At 43.9% G+C, this 18,326-nt stretch overlaps 1 protein-coding gene across 4 annotated transcripts in view; it reads left to right on the top strand.

Moving 5' to 3' along the window:
• Nucleotides 1-18,326, top strand: part of LOC140204898 (protein FAM227A-like) — an 84,167-nt gene that overhangs the window by 8,310 nt on the left and 57,531 nt on the right. For all 4 annotated transcript variants that reach the window (XM_072271821.1, XM_072271820.1, XM_072271819.1 and 1 more), the window contains 4 exons: nt 1,777-1,831; nt 5,499-5,551; nt 12,289-12,432; nt 16,980-17,078. In XM_072271821.1, coding sequence (XP_072127922.1) covers nt 1,777-1,831; nt 5,499-5,551; nt 12,289-12,432; nt 16,980-17,078 — 351 coding nt within the window. The remainder of the gene's footprint in view (nt 1-1,776; nt 1,832-5,498; nt 5,552-12,288; nt 12,433-16,979; nt 17,079-18,326) is intronic.

Raw genomic sequence — 18,326 nt, 5'->3', positions numbered from 1 at the left:
AGTAAATTCTATATTGTAACCTTACACTGTGGGGAAGAAAATGTCTTTGTGTCGTATTATTTCTGATCTTCGCTTTATACCTATGTCCCAAAATGTGGCATCTTATCAAAAATATTTTGGGAAGTCCACATACATGCATTGATTATATTACTCTAACCAACTTTAATTGTAAAAATAAATTCTAACAAAGTGGTTAAAGACAATTATTCCTTAAATTTGAATTTTTGAATTTGTGCTGGCTTTCTCTGAAGAATCAGTTTTCCTCCTAGTGATATTAACCCTGTCCATTAATTTCTTGCTCTATCTACATATTAATCTTTAGTACTTTGTGTACAGGGATACCCAGGTCCAACTGAATATCAACGCATTTCGAATTCTCACTATTTCTAAAACACTCCACATTTCTGGTTCTTTTTCAACCAAAATCAATGATCTTACATGATACTCCATCTGTCCTAGCCCGTTCACTTAACATGCATTTCCATCTTTCGCCCAATCCACTCTGCCACCGACTTCATATCATCAGTAAGCTTGGATATATCCGACGTGCTCTCCACATGTAAATGACTGGTATAGATTGTCAGCAGTGCTGCCCCAACTGCGTTGACTCTGAGTCTAACAACACCTCAGTTTTTAAACCTTCCAATTTTATCTCCATAAGCAGTCATTCACCTCTGAGAAATCCTCACTGCTTCTACTGTGAATTCAAAGACATTAGAACATAAGAAATAGGAGCAGGAGTCGGCCATCTGGCCCATCGAGCCTGCTCCACCATTCAATAAGATGATGGTTAATCTGGTCAGCAATGATTGCCTTTAGCCCACTAGTACTGCATGTGACATAGAGCAACCAAAGTTGAAACTCTGGAATTCTGGTTCTCAACCTCCCCTTTCCCCATTAAGGTATTCCTCAAAGCACGCTTCTTTGACTCAGCATTTGTTCACATGTCGTTAGATCTCCCTGAATGGTATCAAATTTTACTTGATGACTATCCCGTGAAATACCACGAGACATTTTATAACATGAAAACTGTGATACAAAAGCAAATTTTAGTTGCTATTTTGTGACTAAATATGTGCCCTCAGTCAGAAGCAAGTGACTAGCTCAGATACAGAATCATGTTTAATATTACTGGCATATTCATGAAATTTGTAGTTTTGCACCAGCAGTACATTGCAATTCATAATAATAAAATAAACCATAAATTACAGTAAGAAATACATATTAAAATCAAATTAAGTAATTAAGTAAGTAGTGCAAAAGAAAAAAGTAGTGAGGTAATGTAACACACACAAAAGTTGCTGGTGAACGCAGCAGGCCAGGCAGCGTCTCTAGGAAGAGGTACAGTCGATGTTTCGGGCCGAGACCCTTCGTCAGGACTAACTGAAGGAAGAGATAGTAAGAGGTAATGTACATGGGTTTATTGTCCATTCAGAAATCAGATGGTGGAGGAGAAGAAGCTGTTCTTGAAACATTGAGTGTGTGTCTCTTCAGGCTTCTGTACCACCTCCTTGATGTAGCAATGGGAAGAGGGCATATCCTGGGTGATGTGCGGGTCCTTAATTATGGATGCCGCTGTTTTGAGGCAGCGACCTTTGAAGATCTCGTCGATGCTCGGGAGGCTCGTGTCCGTGATGGCTGAGTTTACAGTCGAGTCTCCATCTGGGTTAGTCAGATGAAGTGACAATGTTCATGAGCACAGTCAACACACACAGCCGATGAGCAACTGCCCAGGTTGTACTTCTCTGTAACAGTGTGTATCTTTGATCTCTACAGTTGTTTGAGACTCGAGGCAGAGATGGTGCACTTCCACCCAGGATACAGGCAGAAAGTAAGTATCACCAGGAAATGGCAAAGTAATACCTGAGCAAAGGTAAGAGGAAGGAGCCTTCAATAGATCCTGTGTGCTGGACATGACCATAAACGGTAAATTCAGCCATAACTATTTTAATAGTTCTGGAACTGACAAGTTACCGTGTGTCTAATGTTTGATCTGGAGATGATATTGTCTTGAAGGTTCTTTGGAAGTCGAGACAAGCTGCAATTGATGTGGTTGCAGCTGTTTTGAAAACAAATAAATAATAAAGTACAGCAGCAGGTAATTAACTCAAACTGTGACCAACTCACTCTAACAACAGTAAATCACAACAGCAGGTAACTAACTCTAACTGTGACCAACTCACTCTAACAACAGTAAATCACAACAGCAAGTAACTAACCCTAACTGACTAACTCACTCTAACAACAATAAATCACAGCAGCAGGTAACTAACTCTAAGTAACCAACTAACTCTAACAACAGTAAATCACAACAGCAGGTAACTGACTCTAACTAACCAACTCACTCTAAGAATAGTAAATCACAGCAGCAGGTAACTCTAACTCTAACTGCAACCAACTCTTAACAAAGAACCTGCCTCATGGTTCAATCTGGACAGGTAAGGGAATTCTCTGATAAGAACAGCCCGTGACCAACATATCGATGCAACTATAAAGAAGGCATGACAACAGCTCTATTTCATTAGGGGTCTAAGAACATTTGGTATTTCGCCAAAGTCACTTGCGGATTTCTACATTCTAATTGGCTGCATCACTGTCTGATGTGGGAGGTGGGGACTACTGCACAGGATTGAAAGAAGCTGAAGAAAGTTGTAAACTCGGTCAACTCCATCAAAAGCACTAGCCTCCATAGCATCCAGAACATTTTCAAGGACCAATGCCTCAGAAAGGTGGCATCCATTATTAAGGACTCTCATCACCCAAGACGTGCCTCCTTTCTCATTACTACCAGGCGATACAGAAGCCTGAAGGCATCCACTCAATGATTCAGGAATAGCTTCTTCCCCTCTGCCATCAGTGAACACTACCTCACTACTTTTTTGTACTACTTACTCAATTCAACTATTTTATAGATATATATATTTGCTTTACTTCACAGTTTTATTATAATGTATTGTCCTGCTGCCGCAAAACAACAAATCTCACAACATATTCCAGTGATATTAAACCTGCTTCTGATTCTGATTCCGAGACAAGGACAGTTTTCATTTACACTACCTTGACATCTTTGGCTCACAAACAAAGAAACATCTGACATACAGAGCGACTGTACTGAAAATCCACTGAATATTTACAGAGAAACAGGTGATTATGCAAGCATATAAGCAAGCACAAAGAAAGTTAAACAGAAGAAAAATAACAATTTAGACACTAACCGTCAATTGTGTTGATATGGACCATGACTGCAATGTCTGAAGTGCAGATACTAATTATGGCTGCTTTGTAATTAGTGCTAGTTATTATACCACTGGCACTACTAGGTTACATGCCAGTGCGGGTTATGGTGACTAGATCACTCACATTGCTCCAGGTATCTTTGTCTCCGTAAAGTTGGTGTTGCTTTTAAACAAATCCAAAGTAGAAATAAGGCGGCAAGCCTGCATTACTATTCGATATGTGGATTGTATTCCTGCACCTCTTGCTTTTTCTCTTGTACTTTGATTCCCTACCTTTGGGTCAAAAACTTAAGGGTAGATCATCCATACCCTTAACTTGCAATTCACTGTAAAGGAGTTTCCCTTCAATCGTGAATGGCTCACCACTTCTGCTGAGACCATGCCTCCTCGTTCCTGACCAATCAGCCAAAAGAAACCGTGTCTCACCTCGTCAAGTCCTTTTAGAGTCGTTATCCAGGTCCACTTGCCTCCGCACCTCTTTGCATTTTTGATGCAAACGTGGACCAGAGGTGAGGTGAGAGTATCTGCTCTTTACACCAAAGATGCATTTGACTGATTCTGGCATCAAGGTGCTCTGATGAAACTAAAGTCAATGGGCATCAAGGGGAAAATGTTCCAATGGTGGGAAATGCCCCTTGCACAAAGAAAGATGGTTGTACTTTTGGGAGTCTGGTCATCCCAGCCTGAGGACATCACTACAGGAGTTCCTCAGAACAGTGTCCTTGGCCCCAGTGGTTTTCAGCTGCTTTATAAATAACCCTTTTTTCATTATAAAGTCAGAAATGGAATTGCACAATATTCAACTCTATTCAATGCTTTTCAGTTTGGCTGCCACACACACAAACTTGTTTGCATTTTCTGACAGTATGCATGCTATGATACTAACCACAAGGACCCATGAGCAACAACTGGCTGTGAAGCCTCATGACCAACTCTCCCGAGTCTCTACCCATGAAGATCAAGAGGGGCACAATTTGACTGGGCATCAGTGAAAGTCATGGCGCAAGCAAACACATGGCACACAAGAGAATTCCTAGAAGGATGGTTTTCCACAAACAATTATGTTAAGCGACATGTGGACCTTGATCCTATTTGTGAGCCAATGCGGGCAAAATTCCAGACCACAGTACATAGAGTCCGCTGTGCAACCAATCAGCGACCCCCTTCGTATGTCACAACTGAGTTTCCATAATGATAACCAGTCAACTGATTGATAAGTATATAAAGGGCAAACATTCAGAGGACAAACCACAAATAAACAGCGCACTGATGATGTCTCCTCGTATGGTGATGAAATGTTTGCAAATGGATTGCCAAGATTGGAGACAGCTCAACCCAAGCATAATGCTAACCAACATGTCAAATAACAGAATCAATCTAAGGCTGGTGCTCAACAAGGCTGGTCAGTACCCCAATCTACACCCTTCCCCAGTCTACCAATCATTTCATACTCCTTTCTCACCACTCCCCTCCTCTATACTGGCCATCTTGCCTTTCCACTCTCAGTCCTGATGCAGGGTTTCAACCCGGGACATCGACAGTTCCTCTCCTCCTCCAGGTGTTGCTTGACCTGCTGAGATTCCTCAGCAGATTCTTTGCTGCTTCACATTCCAGCATCTGCAGTCCCTCTGTCTCCAGGATATTGGAGCAGTTCCATTTCAGGTACAACCCATCGTCTTTAACCATCTTGCTATGGATAGGGGTCTGTGCTCCTTCGTTTTCTCTACACTTTACCCAACCATTTATTGTGTTTTTCTTGCCCTCAAATGCATTTTAAAAAGCTTATTATAGACGAAGTGTGGGCATTGCTGGCAATACTAACATTTATTGCCCATCCCTAACTTCCCCTGAACTGAGGAAGTATTAAATCTTTCCTCTTCCCCTTTAGTCCTGAAATGTCAACGTACAAGTTTTGCCTCCACAGATGCTGCTTGGCCTGCCGGGATCCTCCAATGTTCTGTTTTTGTCCTAGATTTCAGCATCTGCAGGCTCTTCATAACACTGAGGTAACATTTACTCTGAGGATTGTGAATCCTTGGAATTCTCTATCTCGGCAGTGTAGAGATGGAGTCTATAAATATGTGCAAGGCCGGTAGTCATTCATTGTAGGAAATCAAAGTTTAGAGGGATTGAGCATGAGGTTAGTGATCAGATCAGCTGTAGTGAATCAGCAACTGTATTCTGATTCATTGCATTGGAGTGGGATGTGAGGCTTTTTCACAGCAGGAACCAATGTTGCCCTTTCTATACCTTTTCCCCCAGAGACTGTGCAGGATTTTCTTGGGAATCAAGAAGAGAAAAAGACAAAGAGCAAGGTTGGTATATTTTCACCATATTTGCCTACGTTTCAAAACATTAGAACAAATCTAACCAAAAATTAAAGTTTATTTTAAGAAGCGTGGTTACCAGTAATTCCCCTCTAATTAAACACTTCAGCAAGATATTCCACTTCCTTACTTATGCTGTTGGCATTTAGGACAGCAATGAAAGTCCTCCATCTGTGGCGGTGTTCAGGGCTTCCTTCATCGTGCCAGTAGCTTCCTCTCGGTTTTCACTCCTGTCAGTCATCCAAGTCCCAGGTGGAGACTCAGGAATATGGCCACACTCAGATGTAGAAGGATTCTTCATTGCTGTTTCAGTAACAATTTTGTTTTACCAGTCAAGGGTGCTAGCCCTGAGCTGAACCCTCAAACCTGGAGGGCCGTTGGGTCAACTTAGTCTGTCTTCTACTCTTTGACCTGTTTGGCATGTGTAACCCTACCAAGAGCCAAAGCATAAAGCCCTGACTCCAGACAACATAGCTCTCTGGGTCATTGAGGCACGCAAGCCTCTAAATCATGTCAATGGTCAGGCAGAGTGAGAACATTTGTCAGTAACAGGCAGAATTCAGTCATGGAAGCAATACTGAGGTAAAACAAGAAAGGTAGAAACAAGATCCAGTCAGGCTGACTACAGAAAGAGGTGACAGTGGAGCTCAACTCAAAACAGACAAGCAAAACAACGAGCAGGTAAAATGTCCAACTGCAGGAGATGTGGCTAGTCTCCATTCCATATCAAAGAGCTCTGACCAGCAAAACTAGCGAAGAAAACAGGTATTACGCTAAACCCAACAAAGACAGTGCTCATGGGGCCAGGGAAACATAAACTCAGTGTGAAGGGAACGTTCACGACTTCCATCCGTCGAAATGAGAAACAGGTAAAAGAGGATATCTACAGTATATTGTTCAGAATCTCTTCTCACCACTGACATGCCATCGAGAAGTTGAACCTCATTGCAAGATTGGACTTGCTAAACAATGTTTAGTGACAGGAGAAATACCCAGAGTTGTTCACAGGCCTGGGGGTGCTGAAAGAAGAGTACCTTCTCCAACTGAGTCCAGGAGTGACATCCTACTCTTTGACCACAGCGAGGTGTAGACCAGTCCCATTGATGAACAAAGTCAAAGCTGGACTTGATTCCTGGGATGGCAGGACTTTCATATGATGAAAGACTGGATCGACTAGGCTTATACTCGTTGGAATTTAGAAGATTGAGGGGGGATCTCATTGAAACGTATAAAATCCTAAAGGGATTGGACAGGCTAGATGCAGGAAGATTGTTCCCGATTTTGGGGAAGTCCAGAACGAGGGGTCACAGTTTGAGGATAAAGGGAAACATTTTAGGACCGAGATGAGGAAAAACTTCTTCACACAGAGAGTGGTGAATCTGTTGAGTTCTCTGCCACAGGAAACAGTTGAGACCAGTTGATTGGCTATATTTAACAGGGAGTTAGATATGGCCCTTGTGGCTAAAGGGATCAGGGGGTATGGAGAGAAGGCAGGTACAGGGTTCTGAGTTGGATGATCAGCCATGATCATACGGAATGGCGGTGTAGGCTCGAAGGGCCGAATGGCCTACTCCTGCACCTATTTTCTATGTTTCTATGAGAAAATGGAGGCGCTTGGCATCATAACCGGAGTGAATGGACCTTCTGACTGGTGTGTGGGCGTTGTTCCTGTTCCCAAACCAGATGGCACAGGGAGGACTTGTGTTGATCTAACAAAATTAAATAATACAGGGAAAAGTTTACTCTGCCCTCTGAGCACACATTAGATATGCTGGGTGGAGCAAAGTTCTTCATCAAACTAGATGCAAACTCAGGGTTCTGGCAGATCCATTTAGCTCCTGAGTCACAGAAGCTCACAACCTTTCTCACACTATATTGTTGACTCTATGCCTTCAAAAGACTCCCTTTAGACATCTCATCAGCCCCTGAACTCTTTCAGATGGGGAGGAACGAAGTTTTGGAGAGGCTGGAAGGAGCAGTTTGCCACGTGGATGATCTACTCATCTTCGGAGGTTCAAGTGAGGAACATGATCAAAGAGCGGTTGCTGCCGTAGAGAAACTGAAACAGGCCGGAATCACCCTGAACAAAACAAAAATGTAAATTTGCAAAGTTGGAGGTGAACTTTTCAGCCACCAACTGTCCTCAGAGGGAGTGCAACCAGAATCAGACAAAGTGACAGGAGTTCAGAACATGGAACGACTTCCTTGGGTGTGGCAAACCAGCTGGGAAAGTTCGTTCCAGATTTGGCAGAGAAAACAAAGCCACTAGGAGACCTCCTCACTCAGAGAAATGTTTGCACCGGGGATACACCACGGGAGAAGTCATCCTCACCACTTAAAGCAGAGCTTATCTCTCCACCAACATTGGCCATCTTTGATCCGAACAAAACAACCAAGATCTCAGCTGCTGCCTCTTCCTTTGGCCTAGAGGAAGTGTCATACAAAACTGCAGTGGTGGATGGAAACTGGTGGCATATGCATCAAGAGCACTGGCTCCTACGTTATGCCCAAGTCAAAAAGGAGATGCTGGCTCTCGTGTGGACTTGTGAATGCTTCAGCTGTTACTTGATAGGCACTAAATTCCTACTTGAAACAGACCACAAGCCACATGTCAGCATCCTCAGCTCGAAACACTTGAATGACTTACCTTCATGTCTGCAAAGATTCAGAATAAGGCTTATGTGATACTGTTATGACCTTGAACACGTCCCCAGCAATTCTTTGACAACACCAGACACTCTATCGAGGATGCCATGCAGAAGTGAGTGGACAGAAGCTGACTCCGCCCTCATGGAAGATACCAACACCTATGTAGCTCAGGTACATGAAAGCTTTCCTGCATCACAGAGTAAACTGGACAAAATTCACACTGAGTTGAAAAAGGACCAAATCTGCAGCAATACTATGAGCATGGATGGCCAGCTGTTCCAAAAGGAGCTCACAAACTCGTGATGGTTTGCTGGTAAAGGGCTCCAGACTCATCATTCCTGCTTCTATGCACACCAAAATCATCAGTCAAATCCACCAGGGACATCAAGGCATCGAAAAGTCATCTAAGAACAAGGCAATCCATGTGGTTGGTGGCCTGGTCTGAGCACACAGCTGGGAGATCATATAAAGCAATGTGAAGCATGCAGAAAACTGCATAAAAATCATGCTGAACCTCTCTGTCCCACAGAATTCCCAGACTTTCCATGGCAAATTGCAGAAGCGGACATTTTCCAGCTGAAAAGAGACAAATACCTTCTCACTGTGGATTACTACTTACAGAATGTTGAGATGTCCAAGCTATCCTCTGCATCCTCAGCAGCAGTTATATAGCATCTGAAAACTGTATCGCTTGCAGTGGAATACCAGAGACACTTGTGTCAGACAACGATCCACAATTCACAAACGAGAAAATCTGCAGATGCTGGAAATCTGAACAACACACACAAAATGCTGGAGGAACCCAGCAGGCCAGGCAGCATCCATGGAAAAAAGTAAGTCGACTGAAACCCTTCGGCAGGTCCACAATTCAGCTGCTCAGAATTCGAACACCAGACAAGCAGTCCACAGTACCCACAAGCAAATGGAGAAATGGAAAGAGCACTGCAACTGTTGAGAGTCGCCTACTGAAGTCAAAAGATCCCTACAAAGCACTGCTAGCTTATTGCTCCACACCTCTTGCGAATGAGCAGAGCAGTCAATAGGCCGGAGACTGAGAACAAGCCTGCCCATTCCTCCTTCCCTTCTCCAACCTCACTTACCAGACTTAGACAAAGTGAGAAACTTTGAGACAGCATGAGAAAACAAACAGCATTCATGATCTCAGACACAAAGCAAAATCTTTGTCACAGCTCAGGAGTGGTGAAGATATTTGGGTTTCAGACCAACACACCAAAGGAACAATAGTCCGGCAGTGTGCACCACGATCGTTTGTGATCATCACAAGATGAAATCAGGCAGAACAGGCCTGTGCTAGTCTGCCTTCAACATCCATGAAAGGTAGAGAAAGAAATAGAGTGGCCTGGTCCTTATGATGAGGATCACCTACCTGGATGGACGTACCTGTACGAGGATATCAAGTCAAGTCGCTTTTTATTGTCATTTCAACCATAAACTGCTGGTACAGTACACAGTAAAAACGAAACAACATTCCTCCAGGGCCATGGTGTGACATGAAACAACACAAAATTCCACTAGACTAAGTGAGACAACACAAGGCTACACTAGACTACGTAAGACAACACAAAAACTACACTAGACTACAGACCTGCACAGGACTACATAAAGTGCACAAAACAGTGCAGGGCAGTACAATAAATAATAATAGAGTGGATATCCATCCACTCTAACACTTTCAGAACCTATACCAGATCGGGTTGCTTATCTGTCCCACCACAGTGATATACCCCACAGCCTAGTAGCTTAGGGCAAGTGACGAAAGGGGCAGAATAATCTTCTCACTTTGCCGGGGTATTCAGGTAGTCGACCCTGACCTCCATTAGATCCACTGCTTTTTAAAAAGGGCTGTAATGCAGAAAACATTTCACAAAACGAGACTGTTCTTTTTTTTTAAAAAAGAACTGATTGGATATAGGAGGAAAACAAAGAAAGAGACATTAAAAACAAAGAGAAAACCAGTTATACTGTTGGCAGTTCTTTTTTATGTTTATGTAAGAAGCATAAGCTGCATGCTCTGAGTAAAGTGAACTGAATCGCTCCATTTCAGTGACTACAATTTCAAAGCAGCTCTATAGACAAGAGGTACATGCCTAGTTTTTCTTTTTTTCAAGAAGGGGGGATGTAGTGGTAATTAATGGTGTCATTCCTATGCCACTCAGTTAGCCGCTTCCCGACAAAAGGAGCTGACAAGCAGGGTTATCAAGAAAGTTCATTTGAGTATCATGCATGCTGGTGTCCCTCGATAATGAATACAACATCCTTATGTTCTAAAAACATGATCACTCTGCATTCTATCAGTGTTCCCATAATTTCCTCCACATTCACTGACCTTTTCTTCAATGTAATAATTCCTCATGTTCTCTGACCTTTCCCTCAATGTGTATTGAAGAATGTCACCAGTGATATCACCAAGTCACTGGAAAAACTAGTGGATATGAAAGTCTAGTCATCACTCGAAGCAGACACTCTAACCGTTTTAGCAGAGACTCCCAAACTCAAAATTCATCAGGTTTTTATCTATTAAAATAAATGTTAACAGTCAGTGACTCAATACAATTTCAGTAATTACAATGACATCATTTACTTTAATATTTTGTGACATTTGTTACGTACCCCGTAACTGGGTTGCCAAACCAGCAGGAATGGATCATTCAGTTGGAGTCTGGATTACTAGAACTAAGAAAGTTTTATTAAAGAAACAAGCAACACAGTACTCTAATCAAAAAAGGATAATAAATGCAACAGTTCAGCAATGATAAACACACATGTACACAGAATTAAGATAACAAGATTAATCAAGCTCTATCGTTGTCTAGGGGTAAATGACCAGTTTCAAAGTGACACAAAGTCCAGTTCAATTTAGTTCAGTTCGCAGTAATCGTTACTATGGCGATGGACAGTGGGGGGGAGGAGAGAGAGCAAAACGAATAAATATTCAACACAGCTTCCACACAGACCTTCGCAGTCAGCTTTCGGGCAAGCCCTTTGTGATGTCATCTGAGGTCACCGACCATGACCCCTCCATTTCCAGATACGACCGTTTCTCTGTGCTGAACCTGGCACCCAGGCAAGGGTGGACACACACCAGGTTCCCGCCGATCGTGCCTTTCCACCCTGAGCGTCTAAGGCTGATCCCGCGATCAGCCGTCCAAGAGCTTCCCACCGACTTGTGAGAGGCGCACCGCTTCCAGGGTCTCGTTACCTCGGGTGTCGTGTGTCCTGCCTTAGCGAACCTGTCCCTTTTTATCCCCCTGCTGGGGTATCGCTTGTCCATCACTTCAAACAGTTCAGGGTTCAAAGGGGGAGCTGCTCTTGACAGCTCTCCTTCCCCTTCATTACACATCTCCAAATGCTGCTCCACTGTTTTCCTTATCTCTCTCTCTCTCCTGAAGACAGGTGGCAGACCAACTGCTGATCCCACTGGTGCCAGCACAGGACAGCTAACATCTTATCTAGGTGTATTCTTGTCACACATTGAATTACATATTTACAGTGGGAGCACATTATAACTGACAAGGTACTTAAGGAGGTTCAAACAATTTTGCTGGAATGAGCTAATTCACACAGACGATCTAAAGGCTTGAGGACAGAGAACCCAGTTGTCAAGATTACGTTCCAATTATTGATAGATCAAATATACCTATGACCATGTTTGGTATGCAGAGGGACAAAATGTATTCTGGTCTGGCATCCCTCCTCGATCGCTGAAAGATGAGTGCAAAATAATTTAGCTGTAGGTGCCTTGCTGGATGCAGGCCAATTAACATAGACCCATTGCCTTATGTTTGGCTGCTGCAGACAAAGATGGCTAGTGTTCACGTCTCTTTACAAACCATATCTTGAGCAGCTAGAGCATTGCAAAGGGCGAACAGCCTGTGCTCTGTAGGTACCTTTTCAGTTCAAAATCCGTTAGTGTTTTTACTTAACATTTCAGCAGCTTATTTTTGAAAACTGCTTGGTTCTTATTTGCGGTGGCCCATATCTGACAATTCCCTAACAGGCACGAGAGGCATCTATTGTCGGTATCTGCTTTAACTGTTGTTTCTCTCTCATTTCAGCATTCAGATGAGGAGCCCAAATTGCTGGAACTTCAACATTACCCAGGGTTCAGCGCATTGCAGCCCACCCCTCTGCCCAATGAGACTTCACTGGACCAGATCCTGGATAATGTGCTGAAAGCTCGTGGTCATTTGAAGAAACAGGTCAGTGTTATCTCGCTCAACAATTCCTCCTCAAGCAGGTCACATGCATTCTGGTCTACATGGGCCAGAACCGGGTTCTAGTTATAGTTGGGTTGATTAAAGTGTGGAAGTTGAGGCAAGGCAACAAAGTTTAGTGAAAGAGCGGGGATTTGAAGGCTCTACCCTCCTGCAGTGGAGGAGGATGATTGTGGGGCAACGCCGTGCCCACAACTAGTAGAGCTTTTGCCTCACAGGGCCAGAGACTCAGGTTCAATACTGACCTCAGCTTCAAAGGTTCTAAGTACATTTATTATCAAGGTATGGATGCAGTATACAGCCCTGAGATTTGTCTTCCCACAGAAAGCCACGAAACAAAGAAAACCACGGGACCCATTCAGAGAAAAATATCAAAAGCCCCCACATGCAAATGGCAAAAAAAAGAGTGAAAAACACAGAATACAAAACACCAGTTCACAAATTCATCAAAGGAGTCCAGGCATATTCAGTTCAGCTCAGTTCAGTTCAATCTAGCGCTGTGTCACTCATTAACTTCAAGCCACAGGTCCAGCCGCCCCAATCAATATCACGCAAAAAAGCACCAAAAGAGGAGTGACCAGAAACCAGAAACACATCATAACATGAACTACAGAGTCCAGTCCACAAATGCATCTATTAAAACTTGTCCAGGACCCAGACTCCCGCACTTTCTCCCTGCCGAGAGGGAGAGAGAAACCATTTGAACACGGGGAGCTTCCTCCGAGAGCAGCATACGAGAGGGTCAGAGAGACCGGACAAACGCAGACAACTTTCTCCAGGAGCCGCGAGCGAGAGAGAGAGAGAAACCATTCGAACGCAGGTAGACGGCACTGAACACACACCCGCCTTCCGCTCTTGCCCTCGACGCTGAGATCGGCGAGAAATGGTGTCGATCACGGGCTCACGCACCCCCACCTCCAGGCTTCTTAGCCTCGGGGCCACTCACTGTGCTCAAAACCTTCCCGAGTCCTCTCAGAGATAGAAAGCAATTGGCCTGATAACACACCATCAAAGTGTAGGTCACAGGCTCCAACAGCAGCGGAACCACATTTGAAAATAAAAGACATTAAAAAAAATGAAAGAAGTTGCTTTTGTGAACTGTGCTGCATGAATGGAGTTTGCATCTTTTTCCTGTGACCTCGTGAGTTTATCCTGAGTGATCCAGGTTCCTCCCACAACCCAAAGCCGTGGCTTCGTGGGTTAATTGGTCACTGTAAGTAAATAGTAGAATCTGGAGAAGTTTGGGGAAATATAGGATGGAAAAAATGGTTTCAATGTAGGATTAATGAAAATGTGTGGTTGATGGTAACCTTGGACTCAATGGGTCGAAGGACCTATTTCCAGAAATCTCTCTATTATACTGATTAAACGGAAGAATGAACTCAAAATTATTATTGGAGAGCTGGCACAGAACAAAGGAGGGTAAAGGGAGGGGTACCAGGAACAATAGTGAGTCAGATTTAATCAGGGACTGTTCAATTGAACATGAACACCAACTTTGGGAAGGATGCTAGGCTTTAGAAAGCGAGAGCGTGGGATTAGACTGAAACTTCAGTATGGGAACTAGAGGTCAGGGTTGTGGAGAGCTTAAAAGGTTGGGGTGATCTCCAAAGCATCAAGGGGAGATGTGCTAGAGTCTAGTCAATTGAACTGGTTAGCATTGGAAAGGTCATGTTGAAGAACTTGAGACTGAAAGTTGTAGTGGAGGATTTAAGCAGCAGTGGAATGTGGAGACATTGGTATCCAGCATCAGATGGACATGCCTAAGAGTGTGAATGAGAAAATCATGTGAAGATGTGTGTCTTCTAGTTATCAAAGTAATGGATACGGTCCTGTCCATCACATGTAAAGCCATCCCCAGCATTGAGCATATCTACATGAAACACTGTCACAGGAAAGCAGCATCCATCATCAGGGACCCCCACCACATGGATATGCTGTCTTCTTGCTGCTGCCATCAGGAAGAGGGTACAGAGCCTCAGGACTCACGCCACCAGGTTCAAAAACAGTTATTACCCCTCAGCCATCAGGGTCTTGAAGCAGAGGGGATAACTTCACTCAACTTCACTTAACCAGTCATTAAGATGTTCCCACAACCAATGGACTCACTTTCAAGGACGCTTCATCTCATTTTCTCGATATTTATTGCTTATTTATCAATTATTATTTTTCATTCTTTCTTGTATTTGCACAGTTTGGTGTCTTTTGCACACAATTTGAATGCCCAAGTTGGCGTGGTCTTTCATTGATTCCCTTATGGTTGTTATTCTATGGATTTATTGAGTATGCCTGCAAGAAAATGAATCTCAGGTTTGTATATGGTGACTGTGTACTTTGATAATAAATATACTTTGAAGTTTGAATAGCCTGCCTGTATAGAATCTATCAATACATTAATGTTTCTGAAAGTCTCCAGTATATCTCCCCTTTAATGTTTTATTCTCTAAGGAGATCAAGCCCAAACTCTCCAGCCCCTCCACATGACTAACTTCTAATATCCATAGTGAAGTTTCAATCTATCCCTGTTCTCTTTCCGAAGTCTAACATCTTTCTAAAGTTAGTATTCCAGATTATTCAGATTGGTTAAAGCTACTGTGTGTTTGAAAGATATAGTAAAGGAGGGAACAAAGATGGAGGGATTGAAAGAACAAACAAGAGAAAATTTGCAGACGCTGGAAATCCGAGCAACACACACAAAATGCTGGAGGAACTCAGCAGGCCAGGCAGCATCTATGGAAAAGAGTACAATCAACATTTCAGTCCGAGACCCTTCATCAGGACTGGAGAAAAACGATGAGAAGTCAGAGTGAGAAGGTGGGGGGAGGGGTGGAAAAACCACAAGGCTCTGTCCGCCAGAGAAAGCAGGATCTCCCAGTGGCCACACATTTTAACTCCACGTCCCATTCCCATTCTGATATGTCTATCCACGGCCTCCTGTACTGTCAAGATGAAGCCACACTCAGGTTGGAGGAACAACACCTTATATTCCGTCTGGGTAGCCTTCAACCTGATGGCATGAACATTGACTTCTCTAACTTCTGTTAATGCCCCACCTCCCCTTTGTACCCCATCCGTTGTTTATTTATTATATATATACTCTTTTTCTCTCTCTCCTTTTTCTCCCTCTGTCCCTCTCTCACTATACTCCTTGCCCATCCTCTGGGCTTCCCCCCTCCCCCGTTCTTTCTCCCTAGGCCTCCCGTCCCGTGATCCTCTCATATCCCTTTTGCCAATCACCTGTCCAGCTCTTGGCTCTATACCTACCCCTCCTGTCTTCTCCTATCATTTTGGATCTCCCTCTCCCCCTCCCCCTCCCCCTCCCCCTCCCCCTTTCTAATCTCTTACTAGCTCTTCTTTCAGTTAGTCCTGATGAAGGGTCTCGGCCTGAAACGTCGACTGTACCTCTTCCTAGAGATGCTGCCTGGCCTGCTGTGTTCACCAGCAACTTTTATGTGTGTTGCTTGAAATTCCAGCATTTGCGGATTTCCTCGTGTTTGCGAGGTGAAAGGTGAAACTGCGAGGGGGGGTGACGCTGGGAAGTTAATTGGTGAGAGAGATACAAGGCTGGATACAAGGGGAACCCCCCCCTTTTCTTTCTTCCGTGGCCTTCTGTCCTCTTCTGTCAGTTTCCCCCGATGGGTGTATCCTGTCTTTATTTCGGGTTTCCGGCAACTATAGTTTTTGTTTGTTTCTTTGGGAGAGTCTTGGGCCTAGAGGAGAGGGAATGACATGAATCTGGATGCACTTCCCCACAACCTTCCTCCATGAGTTCCTGTACTCACCATGTTAATCCTTCTTCTCTGTATTCCTACATGCCTCAAAGGTCCTATTAATACTGCCCTCTGCGGCTACCCACAATGACTTCCCACACCCCAGGGTTCCAACTACTCCAGCTATGCCTCCATTTGCCCTCCCGTGGGTGCTTCTGGATGCTTATAATCCTAACCTCTTGTGGATTCTGGTTTCAGCCCCACTGTCTCCCCCTGCCCCCAGCAATCTGTCTGAGTTACTCACAGGCAAATGTGAAATATGGCAGGAGAGAGGGCCAATAACACCTCCAGCTAACAAAGATACTGATGTTCATGAGGCTCTGACCATGTCTGGGATTCACTATGGGCTCCGACACTGGTCAGACCCAGGCTAGGGTTCCAGGTCAGAGTCAGAATTGGGTTGTAGGACCAGGGTCTGGGCTCCAGATTGAACCCACTGTGAAAGCGAGACTTAAATTGCAGTTCTGATGTAACTGAGCTCAGTTTGCCTCCTTGAAGCAGGACAAGTGAAGAGGACATCGGGCCAGGAATCACGAGGGTTCAGAAAGTAAATGATATCCTGCATTAGCACACTTGAATTTTATAGTAATCTTTCCTATTCATCTGTCAGATGTGGATGGTTAAAACTGCATTCTGTTTTCCATTAATATTAGCCCTTGCCTGCACTTTTCTTGCTGCCTGCCCCAATTCCCTGACTGGTTTCCCCCGATGCTTAATTCTTAAACTCACTCTGGCTAACACCAACTGTTGTCTCCAATACAGACCGGCTACATTGCTGAGTTTCAGCAGATGCTCAGCTCCCCAGTGGTGCAGGACATCCTTCTAGACAGCTTTTGGTGGTTTTTCCTGCATGAGCAGAAGGTGAGATTGTGCTGTAGCGAACGTTGGGTTATTTTTTTTACACTGCGTGCTGCTCACACCATCCATCCATACAGTACGGTGCACAAGGTACATATATAGCTGGGGTGCCTAAGACTTTTGCACAGTACTGTATTTGTCAACATGGAACAGAGAGTAAGTTTGTAAATCTGGTGGGAGCAAAGGATGTTGGGAGTGGCAAGGGTAGAGCACCGGGGGAGGGGTGTTTGAGCAGGTGGCAGAGAAGGAGTGCCAGGGGCGGGGTGTGGCGCTGGTGTAGTCACACCCAGTCCTGAGACACCAGGCAAGGTCATTTAATTCCAAACAATCGGTTTATTGATCATTACAGAATGTCTCTATATTGCTTCCCTCTCCCTTCCCCTTTTCCCAACCATGATTCCCCTCTCCCTGCCCCCTTCCCACTCTCAGTCCACAATCGAGACCCATATCAGAATCTGATTTATCATCACTCACAGATGTCATGAAATTGTTTTTTTGCGGAGCAGTACAGTGCAAAACAAAACATAAAATTACAACAGTACTATGGAAAAGTCTTAGGCACCCTAGCTATCTCTATCTATCTATATATCTAGTTACTACATATCCGTAGTTACTGTGAAGGTTTTACACAATGCTGCAGGGAACCTGACTATGCTGTTTCTCTGATGCAATGCAACAGATTCAGGATTGTTTTTTATGTCATTCTCAGTACACAAGTGTAAAAGAGAATAAAATAATTGTACTCCAGATCTGATGAAGCACAATAAGATAAAGAACTCAATAATTAGAAAAGCACTATAGCTACAAATACATAAGATAGCTTATGTACATTGATTGCATGTACAAAAAGTGACACGCATTTCATCAGGACTGAAAGGTTCTCGGCCTGAAACGTCTACTGTTTACTCTTTTCCATAGATGCAGCCTGTCTTGCTGAGTTCCTCCAGCATTTTGTGTGTTACTCTGGATTTCCAGCATCTGCAGAATCTCTTGTGTCATTATCTTTTGCCACTGCACCAAATTTTATTCCATAATTCCCCTTTCCTCTGAGCCCCACATCCTTTTAACTTTTCGACCAGCCTGCTGCTATGTGTCATCATGTTGTACCCTCACAGAGTTTCCTGGTTTTGTCTTTAAAATTCACTTACTCATAAGATTCGGCCTTCTCTGTGCTGAGTGCCCTTGAGTGACCTCTGCCCCTAAATGTGGATTTCTGATCCCTTCAGGATGACTCCAACAATTGTCCTCCCA

This window comes from Mobula birostris, chromosome 11 (genome assembly GCF_030028105.1).
Source record: "Mobula birostris isolate sMobBir1 chromosome 11, sMobBir1.hap1, whole genome shotgun sequence".
NCBI lineage: Eukaryota > Metazoa > Chordata > Chondrichthyes > Myliobatiformes > Myliobatidae > Mobula > Mobula birostris.
Note: the sequence above shows the minus strand (reverse complement) of the source record. Positions and strands in the feature narration are given on the sequence as shown.